Source organism: Oncorhynchus gorbuscha, unplaced genomic scaffold, assembly GCF_021184085.1.
Source record: "Oncorhynchus gorbuscha isolate QuinsamMale2020 ecotype Even-year unplaced genomic scaffold, OgorEven_v1.0 Un_scaffold_3400, whole genome shotgun sequence".
In the NCBI taxonomy this organism is placed as follows: Eukaryota; Metazoa; Chordata; class Actinopteri; order Salmoniformes; family Salmonidae; genus Oncorhynchus; species Oncorhynchus gorbuscha.
Genome location: NW_025747650.1, coordinates 12,101 through 29,646, shown reverse-complemented (window position 1 = coordinate 29,646; position 17,546 = coordinate 12,101). Strand labels below are relative to the sequence as shown.

Sequence of the window (17,546 nt, the reverse complement as noted above, 5' to 3'; positions counted from 1 at the left end):
GTTATGAATGCTCAGTATAAAGAATTCCTAATGTTTTGCACACTCAGTATAAAGTGTTCCTAATGTTTTGCACATTCAGTATAAAGTGTTCCTAATGTTTTGTACGCTCAGTATAAAGTGTTCCTAATGTTTTGTACGCTCAGTATAAAGTGTTCCTAATGTTTTGCACGCTCAGTATAAAGTGTTCCTAATGTTTTGTACGCTCAGTATAAAGTGTTCCTAATATTTTGTACGCTCAGTATAAAGTGTTCCTAATGTTTTGTACACTCAGTATACAGTGTTCTCAAACAACAGTCACTGAATCATGTTGGCACACGACCCTGGGTTTGTGATGATGCTCAGTATAACACAGGGAACGTCCTTGCTGCCTCATTAGTCTCGGAACCCAGAACCAAATCTTGCGTGCGCTGGCTAGCTACAGTCTGTTACCAGAGACGACTGTCTCACATCATGTTTGGCCTACCGTAGGGTTTGTTAATTGTGCAGTGATGAGTAGTGACTGGAGTTTTACTCGAAGATGTGCCCAGAGAAAACTCTGGACCCTACCCACTGGGGACAGACATCAGTTCAAACGTCTAGTTTTGATTTGGTTTCAGATGTTAAACTGACGTGAAATCAACGTGAAATCAACGTGAAATCAACAAAACATTTCACCATATCGTTGGATTTATGCTAATAAGTTGTGTGAAAACAGAACCAGTTTTCTACATTGATTCAACGTTATCAAGGTTGAATTTCTTTTGGGGTTGAAATGACGTAGAAACAACACTGTTGCAACCATTTTTTTCCCCCAGTGGGCAGTAACGTCATCCGGTCTGTTGGTAACGTGTGTTTGGACTGGTGACTAAACAGTTGGTCATCATGTAGTGTCGTCTTCATATAGTCTACAGGACTTGTATACACCCATAGGCTTCAGTTCCACACAACAATTAACTGCCCAGGGCTTCAGTTCCACACAACAATTAACTGCCCAGGGCTTCAGTTCCACACAACAATTAACTGCCCAGGGCTTCAGTTCCACATAACTGCCCAGGGCTTCAGTTCCACACAACAATTAACTGCCCAGGGCTTCAGTTCCACACGATAAAATCGATAAAAACATAAAAATATCTCATTTGATTTAAGATTCGCTGCTGGAGAAAGTGTCACCCATTGAGGGAATTTGCGGGACAGGAAATGACATCAGAGATGTTCTTTGCAACATCTGTGTCGGTCAGCGTCACATCCGAGCAGCAACATATGCATAGACAGTATTGCCCTACCATGCAAAAAGGCAATAACTGCTCATTTGGTCCAAAATTAGTTCATGTCATGTTTTGCTTCATTAAATACATTCTTAATCATGTGGACAAGTATCCTGCCTCGGTTGTATTGTGTTCAGGAGACAATGGGGGGTCATGTTAGCCAGTAACTGCATGAAGATACTGTGACACCAAGGTAAATTAAAGGTATTTTTCTCAGTTCCACGCTATGAGCAGTTAATGTCTTTTTTTGCTTGGTCGGGCAGTGTATCATCTGAAGGGGGGGGGACACACACATCCACAATACACACTCAGGGAGGCTTGGATTTGTTGGAGACACACACCAGGGACAGAGAACCGTGGTCAAACAGCCTGTACGGCAACGTCCCCTTCGTCGTCCACGCGTCAGTCTTCGGGTCGTAGCACTCGAAGCTGTCGGAGTCCTCTATGACGTCGTGTCCGTTGATGAAGCGTCCTCCGGTCACATACAGTTTGTCGTCGAGCACCGCGACGGCGTGATGCATCCTCCTCTGCTTCAGGTTCTCACACTTCGTAAAGCGGTTGGCTTTGGTGTCGTACGCGATCATTCTTCTGGTGTAGCCTGTAAAAAAAGGACATTAGGGGAGACAGTTAGGGGACAGTTAGGGTACAGTTAGGGGGGACAGTTAGGGGACAGTTAGGGGGACAGTTAGGGGGACAGTTAGGGGACAGTTAGGGGACAGTTAGGGGGGACAGTTAGGGGGACAGTTAGGGACAGTTATGGGGGGCAGTTAGGGGACAGTTAGGGGGGGACAGTTAGGGGGGGGACAGTTAGGGGTACAGTTAGGGGGACAGTTAGGGGGACAGTTAGGGGACAGTTAGGGGACAGTTAGGGACAGTTAGGGGGGACAGTTAGGGGGACAGTTAGGGACAGTTAGGGGGGCAGTTAGGGGACAGTTAGGGGACAGTTAGGGGGACAGTTAGGGGACAGTTAGGGACAGTTAGGGGACAGTTAGGGGGACAGTTAGGGGGACAGTTAGGGGACAGTTAGGGGGGCAGTTAGGGGACAGTTAGGGGGACAATTAGGGGGGGACAGTTAGGGGACAGTTAGGGGGGACAGTTAGGGGGACAGTTAGGGGGGACAGTTAGGGGACAGTTAGGGGGGACAGTTAGGGGACAGTTAGGGGGGCAGTTAGGGGACAGTTAGGGGGGACAGTTAGGGGACAGTTAGGAGACAGTTAGGGGGACAGTTAGGGACAGTTAGGGGACAGTTAAGGGCGACAGATAGGGGGGGGACAGTTAGGGGGACAGTTAGGGGACAGTTAGGGGACAGTTAGGGGGGACAGTTAGGGGACAGTTAGGGGGGACAGTTAGGGGACAGTTAAGGGGGACAGTTAGGGGACAGTTAGGGGGGACAGTTAGGGGACAGTTAGGGGACAGTTAGGGGGGACAGAGCTGCTGATAAAGTTGTCTTGACAAAAGACAGAAGAGATATCGAAGCTCTCAAAGTCCTAAGTAGACCAAATAAAGTTGTATTTAATTGAAACATTAGATTGTCCTTTTTTCCCCCTGACTAAAGCCACAGACCCAGTCTTCACCTCCGATAATGTAGATCTTGTCATCAAGGACTGCTGCTGGTGCAGAAACGTTCTTCACTGTCCTGGTCTCCATCATAGACCACATATTCCTGCCAATGTGATACACCTGGAGAAAGAGGATGGGTTTAGAAGAGTTTAGTGTTTCTGTGCAGATTTGTCCCCCCAAAAAAGTTTCAAGGATTAACAGCAAACTCCAAGACTTCAAATCTTCAGTAATAAACACCCGAGACTTCAAATCTTCAGTAATTAAACACCCGCCACTTCAAGTCTTCAGTAATTAAACACCCCGAGACTTCAAGTCTTCAGTAATTAAACACCCCGAGACTTCAAGTCTTCAGTAATTAAACACCCCGAGACTTCAAGTGTTCAAGTTCACCACACAACAGCAACCTCAACAGAAGGACATTCTGCCTACCTGTATCATCCTGACAGGGTTCTGCATCGCGTCTTCTCCCCCGAACATGTAGATTCTTTGATCGTTAGCGGCAACCGCCGGGTGTAGCACAGCCGTCGGCATGGGAACCATAGCCTCCCATTGGTTGAACATACTATTGTACCTTTGCACCGTGTCGCACACCTGCTTCTCCGGCCCCAGGCCCCCCAGGACGAAGATAAAGTGCAGGTAGGAGACCGACTGGTGGGCGAAGCGAGGCTGGATCATGGGCTCAGTTGTCCTCCACTGGTTGGTCTTTAGAGACAACGTATAGACAGTGGTGCTGACCACTCTGTGCTTGGTGTTCATGGTGAGGCCTCCCAGGACATACAGGATACTGTGGATACAGACGTAGGAGGCCTTATAGAGTCGCAAGGGCAGCTTGGCCAGCCACTGCCAGCGCTGAGTCCTCTCGTCGAACAGCAGTGCTTCGCGGGACGTCTGTTCGTTGTTCTTGCGGCCGCCAACGAGAACCAGGGTCTCCCGGCAGGTGAAACGCCGCGGGGTCACCCACAGGGGCTTGAGGTCCGACCCACACTTAGTAGTGATGGAGAACATGAGGCGTCGGACGGACTCGATGACCTCGGTGCACAGGGTGGAGGACTGGACGAGGGGGTCGCTGGCGATGAATTGGAACAGGTAGGTGGGGTGGATGTAGCGCAGACGCACCTTCCTGAAGAGGTCGGAGATGGCGCCGCGCCGGGAGAACGGGTCGTGGTGGATCCACGCCAGTAACGTCTCGAACACCTGTTTTAAAAAATAAAAAAAAGCTGTTTTAATTTCAACGCTTAGTTCTTAAACATCCATTGATAGTTTTAACTTTGTTGATGATGCGTTGCTGCTTTTAGTGGCCGTTGTTGTTGATTGGGTATTTATTTTTAGTATTACCTTACCTGCTCCTCCTCAGCACAGAGCCAGTCATCCTCCAGGTAACCCATCAGCTCAGGTAAGGAGAGCTCACACAGGTCCTCAGAGGTAGAGACGTCAGAGAAGCTCTGTACTGCCATCTCCCTGGCCTGGAATCAGTCAATGAATGAATGAATGCCATTGACGATACACATGGGCTGAGTCCGAAATAGTACCCTTTTCCCTAATTCCTTTTAGTACACTACTTTTAACCAGGGCCCCTAGGCTGCCAAGTGAACTAACTACACCAGGGCCCCTAGGCTGTCAAGTGAACTAACTACACCAGGGCCCCTAGGCTGCCAAGTGAACTAACTACACCAGGGCCCCTAGGCTGTCAAGTGAACTAAATACACCAGGGCCCCCAGGCTGTCAAGTGAACTAACTATACCAGGGCCCCTAGGCTGTCAAGTGAACTAACTACACCAGGGTCCCTAGGCTGCCAGGTCAACTAACTACACCAGGGTTCCTAGGCTGCCAGGTCAACTAACTACACCAGGGCTCCTAGGCTGCCAAGTGAACTAACTACACCAGGGCTCCTAGGCTGCCAAGTGAACTAACTACACCAGGGCCCCTAGGCTGCCAAGTGAACCAACAATACATACTTAAAACTAAATCAATTCTACTGACCTTCTCCTTCAGGCTGTTGCAGTGTAATATCTCTGCCAGTCGCTTCATGCTGAGGCAGTTGTCTGGGCTCAGCTGCTCCTGAAATATATTACATGTAAAAAATGTAAATGTCTTTCCCCCAGGGACAAAACACACATGATTAATCCTATTAAAGTTTCAACATCAATGTGAAAGTGCCAGAGTTTAAAGCCACAGGAAGCTAATTCGTCTGTGGTCACCTGCAGGAAAGAGGAGCAGGCCTCGAACAGCCTGGTGTACTGGAGCATGGAGGAAGCCTGCATAAGGGGCAGTACTATCTCCATGGTGATGGTGATGACCCCTGTGTAGACGTAGTCGACGATGTCACTCAGGATGCTGGAGGTGATCCCCTTCAACAATAACCATAATAATAGTAATAATAATAACAACAATAATAACAATAATAATAACAATAATAACAACAATAATAACGATAGCAATAACCATAATAATAGTAATAATAACAACAATAATAATAACAACAACCATAATAACAATAACAATAATAATAACAACAATAACAATAATAACACTAATAATAATAATAATAATAATAACAATAACAATAATAATAATAACAATGACAATAATACTAATAATAACAATAATAGCAACAACAATAAGAATAAGAATAACAACAATAATAACAACAATAATAATAACAATAATAATAACAATAATAACAATAATAATAATAATAACAACAATGACAATAATAATAATAATAACAATAATAATAATAGTAATAATAACAGTAATAATAATAACCATAATAATAATAATAATAACAATAATAATAACCATAATAATAATAATAACAACAACAATAATAATAACAATAATAATAATAATAATAATAACAGTAATAATAATAACAGTAATAATAATAATAACAATAATAATAATAACAATAATAATAATAATAATAATAATAATAATAATAACAGAAATAATAATAATAAAAATAATAACAACAACAATAATAATAATAACAATAATAATAATAATAATAATAATAATAATAATAATAATAATAATAATAATAATAACAATAATAACAGTAATAATAATAATAATAATAATAATACTAATAATAATAGGGAGAAAGATTATATTTGATTTGTACAGCGCCTTTCGTTGACAGGCAGAAACCACACAGCACTTTATATAAAAGCCTTCTCCTGTTTCAGTAGAGTGAGGCAGGACACTAGTCTAGTTTTACAAAAAAAAAAAAAAAACATTTTGCTTATTTAAAAAAAAAAGTGAAACAAGCCTCTACCTTCAGATCCACCTTCTCCTGGTTGGTCTCTCTGAAGTGGTGACAGAACATGGCCGTGAAGTAAGGACTGCTGGAGGCCAGGATGTTACGGTGGCAGGGGATCTCTGTGTTATCTGAACAGAGGAGCACGTCGGTAAGGATCCTGGTCTGCCTCAGACGGTTCAGCTGCAGTAGGAGGTCGGACGACTGTTCCTTGTTCCTGTAGTGGAACATCTCTACGTGTGGTTTTGATTGGTCCATTCTGAGGAAAAAAACGGACATGGTTTGATTTGGGAGGAAATGGATTCAATTTGGGTTTTATTTGGGGATTTTTTTTCTCTGTAGAGGTGAGTGTGTATAGTTTGGTCAAGTCTGTAGTTCAGTTGGTAGAGCATGGCGCTTGTAACGCCAGTGTAGTGGGTTCGATCCCCGGGACCACCCATACATAGAATGTATGCACACATGACTGTAAGTCGCTTTGGATAAAAGCGTCTGCTAAATGGCATATATATATATATAAGTCAGTGACATGAATGATTACAAATCCTCGGTCAAAAATTATTTCGCTAATATTTGAATGTTTTCTCAAATCACACACATATTTCCTGTAGGATCCAAGGCTTAGGTGTTTCCCACCTCCGACTCCATCACGATCATAAATACCTCAAATTGCATTTAAAATTTGTATCTTCAGTAGCACGCTGTTTTCTGCACGGAGAACTTCCAACGCAGATAGCGTGAGGCTCGTGATCAACATTAACATATTATAGTAGTCCTGTCATAACCCAGCTTGGGGTCGAGCACCACGTCCTGGACTCTACCAGCATTGGGACACAACACATTCACTAGAGCTGTTATCAGCTCACTGGGTTAGGATGGTCTGATTACCCTGTCAGACACCCTCTCCATTTAGTCTCATGGACCAAGACACACCAACAATACAACGTGTTATTGGTTAGGATGGTCTGATTACCCTGGAGTCAGACACCCTCTCCATTTAGTCTCATGGACCAAGACACACCAACAATACATCGTGTTATTGGTTAGGATGGTCTGATTACCCTGGAGTCAGACACCCTCTCCATTTAGTCTCAGGGACCAAGACACACCAACAATACAACGTGTTATTGGTTAGGATGGTCTGATTACCCTGGAGTCAGACACCCTCTCCATTTAGTCTCATGGATCAAGACACACCAACAATACCGCTATGGTGATTTTTCTGCAGTCTGAAGATATAGTCTGTAGTTATATAGTCTGTAGTTATATAGTCTGTAGTTATATAGTCTGTAGTTATATAGTCTGTAGTTATATAGTCTGTAGTCATATAGTCTGTAGTTATATAGTCCATATAGTCTGTAGTTATATAGTCTGTAGTTATATAGTCTGTAGTTATATAGTCTGTAGTTATATAGTCTGTAGTTATCTAGTCTGTAGTTATATAGTCTGTAGTTATATAGTCTGTAGTTATATAGTCTGTAGTCATATAGTCTGTAGTTATATAGTCTGTAGTTATATAGTCTGTAGTTATATAGTCTGTAGTTATATAGTCCATATAGTCTGTAGTCATATAGTCTGTAGTTATATAGTCTGTAGTTATATAGTCTGTAGTCATATAGTCTGTAGTTATATAGTCTGTAGTTATATAGTATGTAGTTATATAGTCTGTAGTTATATAGTCTGTAGTTATATAGTCTGTAGTTATATAGTCTGTAGTTATATAGTCTGTAGTTATATAGTCGGTAGTTATATAGTCTGTAGTCATATAGTCTGTAGTTATATAGTCTGTAGTTATATAGTCTGTAGTCATATAGTCTGTAGTCTCATAGTCTGTAGTCAGTCTATAGTCACAGTCTGTAGGTATAGTCTATAGTTATATAGTCTGTAGTCCATATAGTCTGTAGTTATATAGTCTGTAGTCATAGTCTGTAGTTATATAGTCCATATAGTCTGTAGTCATATAGTCCATATAGTCTGTAGTCATATAGTCTGTAGTTATATAGTCTGTAGTTATATAATCTGTAGTTATATAGTCTGTAGTCATAGTCTGTAGTTATATAGCGTCTGCTAAATGACTTAAATGTAAATGTAAATGTATATAGTCTGTAGTTATATAGTCTGTAGTCATATAGTCTGTAGTTATATAGTCTGTAGTCATAGTCTGTAGTTATATAGTCTGTAGTTATATAGTCTGTAGTTATATAGTCTGTAGTCATATAGTCTGTAGTCAGTCTATAGTCACAGTCTGTAGGTATAGTCTATAGTTTTATAGACTAGCTCCTGTCCTGAGCTGCCAGAGTCGCCCTCCTGTCCGGGGCCCGCTGCGAGGGTGCCCAGTCCGGGGCCCGCTGCGAGGGTGCCCAGTCTGGGGCCCGCTGCGAGGGTGCCCAGTCCGGGGCCCGCTGCGAGGGTGCCCAGTCTGGGGCCCGCTGCGAGGGTGCCCAGTCCGGGGCCCGCTGCGGGGGGGACCAGTCCGGGGTCGGCGGCCAAGCCTGAGGTGGAGCAGGGTCCACGTCCCGCACCAGAGCCGCCATCACAGATAGATGCCCACCCAGACCCTCCCCTATAGGTTTAGGTTTTGCGGCCGGAGTCCGCACCTTTGGGGGGGTATGTTTGTTTGGCGTAATTTTGTTTAAAATAAAGAAACCACGCTGCACCTTGTTCCTCATCCTTCAATAGCCCGTGACAATATTATTTCTATTAGTTTGATATGACTGTTTACACACGGGCAAACGTGTCAAGTGTCCATGGTAACAACCTCAACCTGACCTATAGCAGAATGTGGGTCAACAAGCGCTCCGCAAATCAACGAGTTAACTGTTTTAAATGAGAAATCATTAGCTTGATATAATAGTTACAGTACAGTACATTATTCAAACACAGATTACTACGGTTGATATCAACTTGTTATCGTTTTCTCCTAACCTAAGACATTGAAAGCAGGTTGATGAATCAATCAGCAGCTAGTCAGATTACTACACTGGATCGTTCACCATTCAACATCATGTTAGAATAACTCTGGTTGTTTTTTCATCTGATTTATGGGTAAATGTTGATCATTATCCATGTTTACAGGCAGCTACATTCAGCAGGTCAACCTCTACACCTTCAGTACGACACACCTTCCTTCCCTCCTTACCTTGTCTCAGTCTTCTAATGCGTCTGATGTAGGTGTCCTTTCACTCAGCTCTGCTATCAGCAACATTCACCCAGTCATCTCTCTCTCTCTCGCCCCCCCCTCTCTCTCTCTCTCTCTCTCTCTCTCTCTCTCTCTCTCTCTCTCTCTCTCTCTCTCTCTCTCTTTCTCTCTCTCTCTCTCTCTCTCTCTCTCTCTCTCTCTCTCTCTCTCTCTCTCTCTCTCTCTCTGTCTCTCTCTTTCTCTCTCTCTCTCTCTCTCTCTCTCTCTCTCTCTCTCTCTCTCTCTCTCTCTCTCTCTCTCTCTCTCTCTCTCTCTCTCTCTCTCTCTCTCTCTCTCTCTCTCTCTCTCTCTCTCTCTCTCTCCCTCCCTCTCGCTGGTGGTTCTCTATAAGTGAAGGAGGGGCTGTTTGTAGAGAAACTGTTCTGTGTTTATTGTTATGGTCTCTTTCCATGAGGTCTCTGGCTCTGTGTACATTCCTGTTTAAATATAGACCCCACTCTTTAGCAACACCCCAGCAGCCTAGCATGTGACTGCCCTTCTCTCTCTCTCTCTCTCTCTCTCTCTCTCTCTCTCTCTCTCTCTCTCTCTCTCTCTCTCTCTCTCTCTCTCTCTCTCTCTCTCTCCTCTCTCTCTCTCTCTCCCCTCTCCTCCTCCTCCTGTCTGCCTTACACAACCCATGCTCCTGTATGTTTACATCCGTGATAAACAAACATGATCTGGGACAGTCACAGGAGAGGAGTCTGTGGCCAGGTGCTGGGACAGGTACAGGAGAGGAGGCTGTTTGCGAGGTGCTGGGACAGGTACAGGAGAGGAGCCTGTGGCCAGGTGCTGGGACAGGTACAGGAGAGGAGTCTGTGTCCAGGTACTGGGACAGTTAGAGGAGAGGAGGCTGTTTGCGAGGTACTGGGACAGGTACAGGAGAAGAATCTGTGGCCAGGTGCTGGGACAGGTACAGGAGAGGAGTCTGTGGCCAGGTGCTGGGACAGGTACAGGAGAGGAGGCTGTTTGCCAGGTGCTGGGACAGGTACAGGAGAGGAGTCTGTGTCCAGGTACTGGGACAGTTAGAGGAGAGGAGTCTGTGGCCAGGTGCTGGGACAGGTACAGGAGAGGAGGCTGTGTCCAGGTACTGGGACAGTTAGAGGAGAGGAGGCTGTTTGCCAGGTGCTGGCCTCGACACAGGGACCTGGGTAGTGTTACCTTGACAACCATGTAAACACACAGAGACACAGTCTACGTCTCAAATGGCACACTATTCCCTACATAGTGCACTACTATAGACCAGAGCCCTATTCCCTATATAGTACACTACTATAGACCAGAGCCCTATTCCCTATATAGTACACTACTATAGACCAGGGCCCTATTCCCTATATAGTGCACTACTATAGACCAGAGCCCTATTCCCTATATAGTGCACTACTATAGACCAGGGCCCTATTCCCTATATAGTGCACTACTATAGACCAGAGCCCTATTCCCTATATAGTGCACTACTATAGACCAGAGCCCTATTCCCTATATAGTGCACTACTATAGACCAGAGCCCTATTCCCTATATAGTGCACTACTATAGACCAGAGCCCTATTCCCTATATAGAGCACTACTTTAGACCAGGGCCCTATTCCCTATATAGTGCATTCATTCATCACCACTCAGCTGAAACCTGGTCCGTGACTGATAGGCCTGGCGTTCTGTTCAGAATAACACAGAGGTCTGGTTCAGTCCAGAGGTCAGGTTCAGTCCAGAGTGAGGAGTTCTGTTCAGAATAACACCGAGGTCTGGTTCAGTCCAGAGGTCAGGTTCAGTCCAGAGTGAGGAGTTCTGTTCAGAATAACACCGAGGTCTGGTTCAGTCCAGAGTGAGGAGTTCTGTTCAGAATAACACCGAGGTCTGGTTCAGTCCGGAGTGAGGAGTTCTGTTCAGAATAACACCGAGGTCTGGTTCAGTCCGGAGTGAGGAGTTCTGTTCAGAATAACACCGAGGTCTGGTTCAGTCCGGAGTGAGGAGTTCTGTTCAGAATAACACCGAGGTCTGGTTCAGTCCAGAGTGAGGAGTTCTGTTCAGAATAACACCGAGGTCTGGTTCAGTCCAGAGTGAGGAGTTCTGTTCAGAATAACACCGAAGGTCTGGTTCAGTCCAGAGTGAGGAGTTCTGTTCAGAATAACACCGAGGTCTGGTTCAGTCCAGAGTGAGGAGTTCTGTTCAGAATAACACCGAGGTCTGGTTCAGTCCAGAGTGAGGAGTTCTGTTCAGAATAACACCGAGGTCTGGTTCAGTCCAGAGTGAGGAGTTCTGTTCAGAATAACACCGAGGTCTGGTTCAGTCCAGAGTGGGGAGTTCTGTTCAGAATAACACAGAGGTCTGGTTCAGTCCAGAGTGGGGAGTTCTGTTCAGAATAACACCGAGGTCTGGTTCAGTCCAGAGTGGGGAGTTCTGTTCAGAATAACAACGAGGTCTGGTTCAGTCCAGAGTGGGGAGTTCTGTTCAGAATAACACCGAGGTCTGGTTCAGTCCAGAATGGGGAGTTCTGTTCAGAATAACACAGAGGTCTGGTTCAGTCCAGAGTGGGGAGTTCTGTTCAGAATAACACAGAGGTCTGGTTCAGTCCAGAGTGGGGAGTTCTGTTCAGAATAACACCGAGGTCTGGTTCAGTCCAGAGTGGGGAGTTCTGTTCAGAATAACACCGAGGTCTGGTTCGGTCCAGAGTGAGGAGTTCTGTTCAGAATAACACCGAGGTCTGGTTCGGTCCAGAGTGGGGAGTTCTGTTCAGAATAACACCGAGGTCTGGTTCGGTCCAGAGTGAGGAGTTCTGTTCAGAATAACACCGAGGTCTGGTTCGGTCCAGAGTGGGGAGTTATGTTCAGAATAACACCGAGGTCTGGTTCAGTCCAGAGTGAGGAGTTCTGTTCAGAATAACACCGAGGTCTGGTTCAGTCCAGAGTGGGGAGTTCTGTTCAGAATAACACCGAGGTCTGGTTCAGTCCAGAGTGAGGAGTTCTGTTCAGAATAACACCGAGGTCTGGTTCAGTCCAGAGTGAGGAGTTCTGTTCAGAATAACACCGAGGTCTGGTTCAGTCCAGAGTGGGGAGTTCTGTTCAGAATAACACCGAGGTCTGGTTCAGTCCAGAGTGGGGAGTTCTGTTCAGAATAACACCGAGGTCTGATTCAGTCCAGAGTGAGGAGTTCTGTTCAGAATAACACCGAGGTCTGGTTCGGTCCAGAGTGGGGAGTTCTGTTCAGAATAACACAGAGGTCTGGTTCGGTCCAGAGTGAGGAGTTCTGTTCAGAATAACACCGAGGTCTGGTTCAGTCCAGAGTGGGGAGTTCTGTTCAGAATAACACCGAGGTCTGGTTCGGTCCAGAGTGAGGAGTTCTGTTCAGAATAACACCGAAGTCTGGTTCAGTCCAGAGTGGGGAGTTCTGTTCAGAATAACACCGAGGTCTGGTTCAGTCCAGAGTGGGGAGTTCTGTTCAGAATAACACCGAGGTCTGGTTCGGTCCAGAGTGGGGAGTTCTGTTCAGAATAACACCGAGGTCTGGTTCGGTCCAGAGTGAGGAGTTCTGTTCAGAATAACACCGAGGTCTGGTTCAGTCCAGAGTGGGGAGTTCTGTTCAGAATAACACCGAGGTCTGGTTCAGTCCAGAGTGAGGAGTTCTGTTCAGAATAACACCGAGGTCTGGTTCAGTCCAGAGTGAGGAGTTCTGTTCAGAATAACACCGAGGTCTGGTTCAGTCCAGAGTGAGGAGTTCTGTTCAGAATAACACCGAGGTCTGGTTCGGTCCAGAGTGGGGAGTTCTGTTCAGAATAACACCGAGGTCTGGTTCAGTCCAGAGTGAGGAGTTCTGTTCAGAATAACACCGAGGTCTGGTTCAGTCCAGAGTGAGGAGTTCTGTTCAGAATAACACCGAGGTCTGGTTCAGTCCAGAGTGAGGAGTTCTGTTCAGAATAACACAGAGGTCTGGTTCAGTCCAGAGGTCTGGTTCGGTCCAGAGTGGGGAGTTCTGTTCAGAATAACACCGAGGTCTGGTTCGGTCCAGAGTGGGGAGTTCTGTTCAGAATAACACCGAGGTCTGGTTCGGTCCAGAGTGGGGAGTTCTGTTCAGAATAACACCGAGGTCTGGTTCGGTCCAGAGTGGGGAGTTCTGTTCAGAATAACACCGAGGTCTGGTTCAGTCCAGAGTGAGGAGTTCTGTTCAGAATAACACCGAGGTCTGGTTCAGTCCAGAGTGAGGAGTTCTGTTCAGAATAACACCGAGGTCTGGTTCAGTCCAGAGTGGGGAGTTCTGTTCAGAATAACACAGAGGTCTGGTTCAGTCCAGAGTGGGGAGTTCTGTTCAGAATAACACCGAGGTCTGGTTCAGTCCAGAGTGGGGAGTTCTGTTCAGAATAACAACGAGGTCTGGTTCAGTCCAGAGTGGGGAGTTCTGTTCAGAATAACACCGAGGTCTGGTTCAGTCCAGAATGGGGAGTTCTGTTCAGAATAACACAGAGGTCTGGTTCAGTCCAGAGTGGGGAGTTCTGTTCAGAATAACACAGAGGTCTGGTTCAGTCCAGAGTGGGGAGTTCTGTTCAGAATAACACCGAGGTCTGGTTCGGTCCAGAGTGGGGAGTTCTGTTCAGAATAACACAGAGGTCTGGTTCGGTCCAGAGTGAGGAGTTCTGTTCAGAATAACACCGAGGTCTGGTTCAGTCCAGAGTGGGGAGTTCTGTTCAGAATAACACCGAGGTCTGGTTCGGTCCAGAGTGAGGAGTTCTGTTCAGAATAACACCGAGGTCTGGTTCAGTCCAGAGTGGGGAGTTCTGTTCAGAATAACACCGAGGTCTGGTTCAGTCCAGAGTGGGGAGTTCTGTTCAGAATAACACCGAGGTCTGGTTCGGTCCAGAGTGGGGAGTTCTGTTCAGAATAACACCGAGGTCTGGTTCGGTCCAGAGTGAGGAGTTCTGTTCAGAATAACACCGAGGTCTGGTTCAGTCCAGAGTGGGGAGTTCTGTTCAGAATAACACCGAGGTCTGGTTCAGTCCAGAGTGAGGAGTTCTGTTCAGAATAACACCGAGGTCTGGTTCAGTCCAGAGTGAGGAGTTCTGTTCAGAATAACACCGAGGTCTGGTTCGGTCCAGAGTGAGGAGTTCTGTTCAGAATAACACCGAGGTCTGGTTCGGTCCAGAGTGGGGAGTTCTGTTCAGAATAACACCGAGGTCTGGTTCAGTCCAGAGTGAGGAGTTCTGTTCAGAATAACACCGAGGTCTGGTTCAGTCCAGAGTGAGGAGTTCTGTTCAGAATAACACCGAGGTCTGGTTCAGTCCAGAGTGAGGAGTTCTGTTCAGAATAACACAGAGGTCTGGTTCAGTCCAGAGGTCTGGTTCGGTCCAGAGTGGGGAGTTCTGTTCAGAATAACACCGAGGTCTGGTTCGGTCCAGAGTGGGGAGTTCTGTTCAGAATAACACCGAGGTCTGGTTCGGTCCAGAGTGGGGAGTTCTGTTCAGAATAACACCGAGGTCTGGTTCGGTCCAGAGTGGGGAGTTCTGTTCAGAATAACACCGAGGTCTGGTTCAGTCCAGAGTGAGGAGTTCTGTTCAGAATAACACCGAGGTCTGGTTCAGTCCAGAGGTCTGGTTCGGTCCAGAGTGAGGAGTTCTGTTCAGAATAACACCGAGGTCTGGTTCGGTCCAGAGTGAGGAGTTCTGTTCAGAATAACACCGAGGTCTGGTTCGGTCCAGAGTGGGGAGTTCTGTTCAGAATAACACCGAGGTCTGGTTCGGTCCAGAGTGGGGAGTTCTGTTCAGAATAACACCGAGGTCTGGTTCAGTCCAGAGTGAGGAGTTCTGTTCAGAATAACACCGAGGTCTGGTTCAGTCCAGAGGTCTGGTTCGGTCCAGAGTGAGGAGTTCTGTTCAGAATAACACCGAGGTCTGGTTCGGTCCAGAGTGAGGAGTTCTGTTCAGAATAACACCGAGGTCTGGTTCGGTCCAGAGTGAGGAGTTCTGTTCAGAATAACACCGAGGTCTGGTTCGGTCCAGAGTGGGGCGTGGAAAGTAAATGTCATGTACACTGAACAAAAAATACATAGCCCAAACATGCATCAATTTCAACGATTTTCATTTAAGAAAATCAGTCAATTGAAATAAATTCATTAGGTCCTAATCTATGGATTTCACATGTGTGGGCAGGGGCACAGCCATGGGTGGGCCTTGGAGGGCATAGGCCCACCCACTTGGGAGTCAGGCCCAGCCAATCAGAATTCATTTTTTCCCACAAAAGGGCTTTATTACAGACAGAAATACTCCTCAGTTTCACCAGCTGTGCTGGTGGCTGGTCTCAGATGATCCCTCAGGTGAAGAAGCTGGATGTGGAGGTCCTGGACCGGCGTGGTTACACGTGGTTGTGAGGCCGGTTGGGCGTACTGCCAAATTCTCTAAAGTTATGTTGGAGGCGGCTTATGGTAGAGAAATTAACATAAAATTGATCTGGCAACAGCTCTGGTGGACATTCCTGCAGTCAGCATGCCAACTGCATGCCCCCTCAAAACTTGAGGCATCTGTGGCATTGTGTTTTGTGACAAATCTGCACATTTTTTATAGAGTGGCCTTTTATTGTCCCCAGCACGAGGTGCACCTGTGTAATGATCATGCTGTTTAATCAACGTATTGATATACCACAGCTGTCAGGTGGATGGATGATCTTGACAAAGGAGAAATGCTCACTAACAGGGATGTAAACAAATCAGTGCATACATTTATAAATACAAATAAATAAATAACGTTTTTTTGTGCTTATAGACGAATTCTGGGACGTTTAAATTCAGTTCATGAAACATGGGATCATGTTGCGTTTCTATGTTTTGTTCAGTATATATATATATATATATTTGACTCATATGCCCAAAGCAAACGCATATGGTTCACCTAAGGCTTTTTAAATGGGTTTCACCATCCTACATTCAGTTGGCATTGATCCTAAGTTGTATATCGTTGGTCAGACGATCCCCTGGTTATTCAACGTGTCGATCCTGGTTCACTTTCATCCAGTGAAATACTACACCGCCATCTAGTGGTGATGTCCTGCTATAGCAGCCGTGTCGGGGGGAGCCAAGAGGATTTCTCCTTCCTCCGTGTCTAATTAATAACTATATATTATTTAATAAGGAGACTGATGTTATGATAAGAGTTATTTAATAAGGAGCCTGATGTTATGATAAAAGTTATATTATTTAATAAGGAGACTGATGTTATGATAAGAGTTATATTATTTAATAAGGAGACTGGTGTTATGATAAGAGTTATATTATTTAATAAGGAGACATCACGGGACTGGTGTTATGATAAGAGTTATATTATTTAATAAGGAGACTGGTGTTATGATAAGAGTTATATTATTTAATAAGGAGCCGTCATGATAAAAGTTGAGGTAGAGTACAGCATCTTCACGTATTACACCATCACCCAGCCCATGGGACAGTGGATGTGTCCCAGCACACAGTCTCTATAGTGTTAGACGTCTCTGTCACTGAGGGAAAAGGCTAATCACTAGCCACTTTAAACAATGCTACCTGATATAATGTTACTTACCCTACATTATTCATCTCATATGCATATGTATATACTGTACTCTATATCATCTACTGCATCTTTATGTAATACATGTATCACTAGCCACTTTAACTATGCCACTTTGTTTACTTTGTCTACACACTCATCTCATATGTATATACTGTACTCTACATCATCTACTGCATCCTTATGTAACACATGTATCACTAGCCACTTTAACTATGCCACTTTGTTTACTTTGTCTACACACTCATCTCATATGTATATACTGTACTCGATACCATCTACTGTATGCTGCTCTGTACCATCACTCATTCATATATCCTTATGTACATGTTCCTTATCCCCTTACACTGTGTATAAGACAGTAGTTTTGGAATTGTTAGTTAGATTACTTGTTGGTTATCACTGCATTGTCGGAACTAGAAGCACAAGCATTTCGCTACACTCGCATTAACATCTGCTAACCATGTGTATGTGACAAATAAAATTTGATTTGATTTGATTTGATTTATGGGATGGTCCTAGAGCCATAGACAAGACTACACGTCTATACGGACAGGGAAAATACATCTTCACTGTTGACTGGTGAGACTGGTGTTTTTTTTGCGGGTACTATTTCATGAAGCTGCCAGTTGAGGACGTGTGAGAGGCGTCTGTTTCTCAAACTAGACACTAATGTACTTGTCCGTTTGCTCAGTTGTGCACCGGGGCTTCCCACTCCTCTTTCTATTCTGGTTAGAGCCAGTTCGCGCTGTTCTGTGAAGGAAGTAGTACACAGCGTTGTACGAGATCTT

At 45.2% G+C, this 17,546-nt stretch overlaps 1 protein-coding gene across 2 annotated transcripts; it reads right to left on the bottom strand.

The window, feature by feature from the left end:
* Positions 1–1,034: 1,034 nt before the first annotated feature.
* LOC124027636 (kelch-like protein 38) lies at positions 1,035–9,298 on the bottom strand. Of its 2 annotated transcripts, none has more exons than XM_046340003.1 (8): positions 9,200–9,298; positions 6,082–6,322; positions 5,003–5,152; positions 4,785–4,862; positions 4,145–4,267; positions 3,234–3,998; positions 2,819–2,924; positions 1,035–1,842 (listed from the first exon to the last, which is right to left on the bottom strand). In XM_046340003.1, the coding sequence occupies exons 2-8, from the start codon at positions 6,319–6,321 to the stop codon at positions 1,553–1,555; spliced, it is 1,752 nt and encodes a 583-aa protein (XP_046195959.1). In that variant the 5' UTR covers position 6,322; positions 9,200–9,298; the 3' UTR covers positions 1,035–1,552. The 2 variants fall into 2 exon arrangements, with proteins under 2 accessions (XP_046195959.1, XP_046195960.1); XM_046340004.1 differs by having other exon boundaries at positions 6,094–6,322.
* Positions 9,299–17,546: the final 8,248 nt, after the last annotated feature.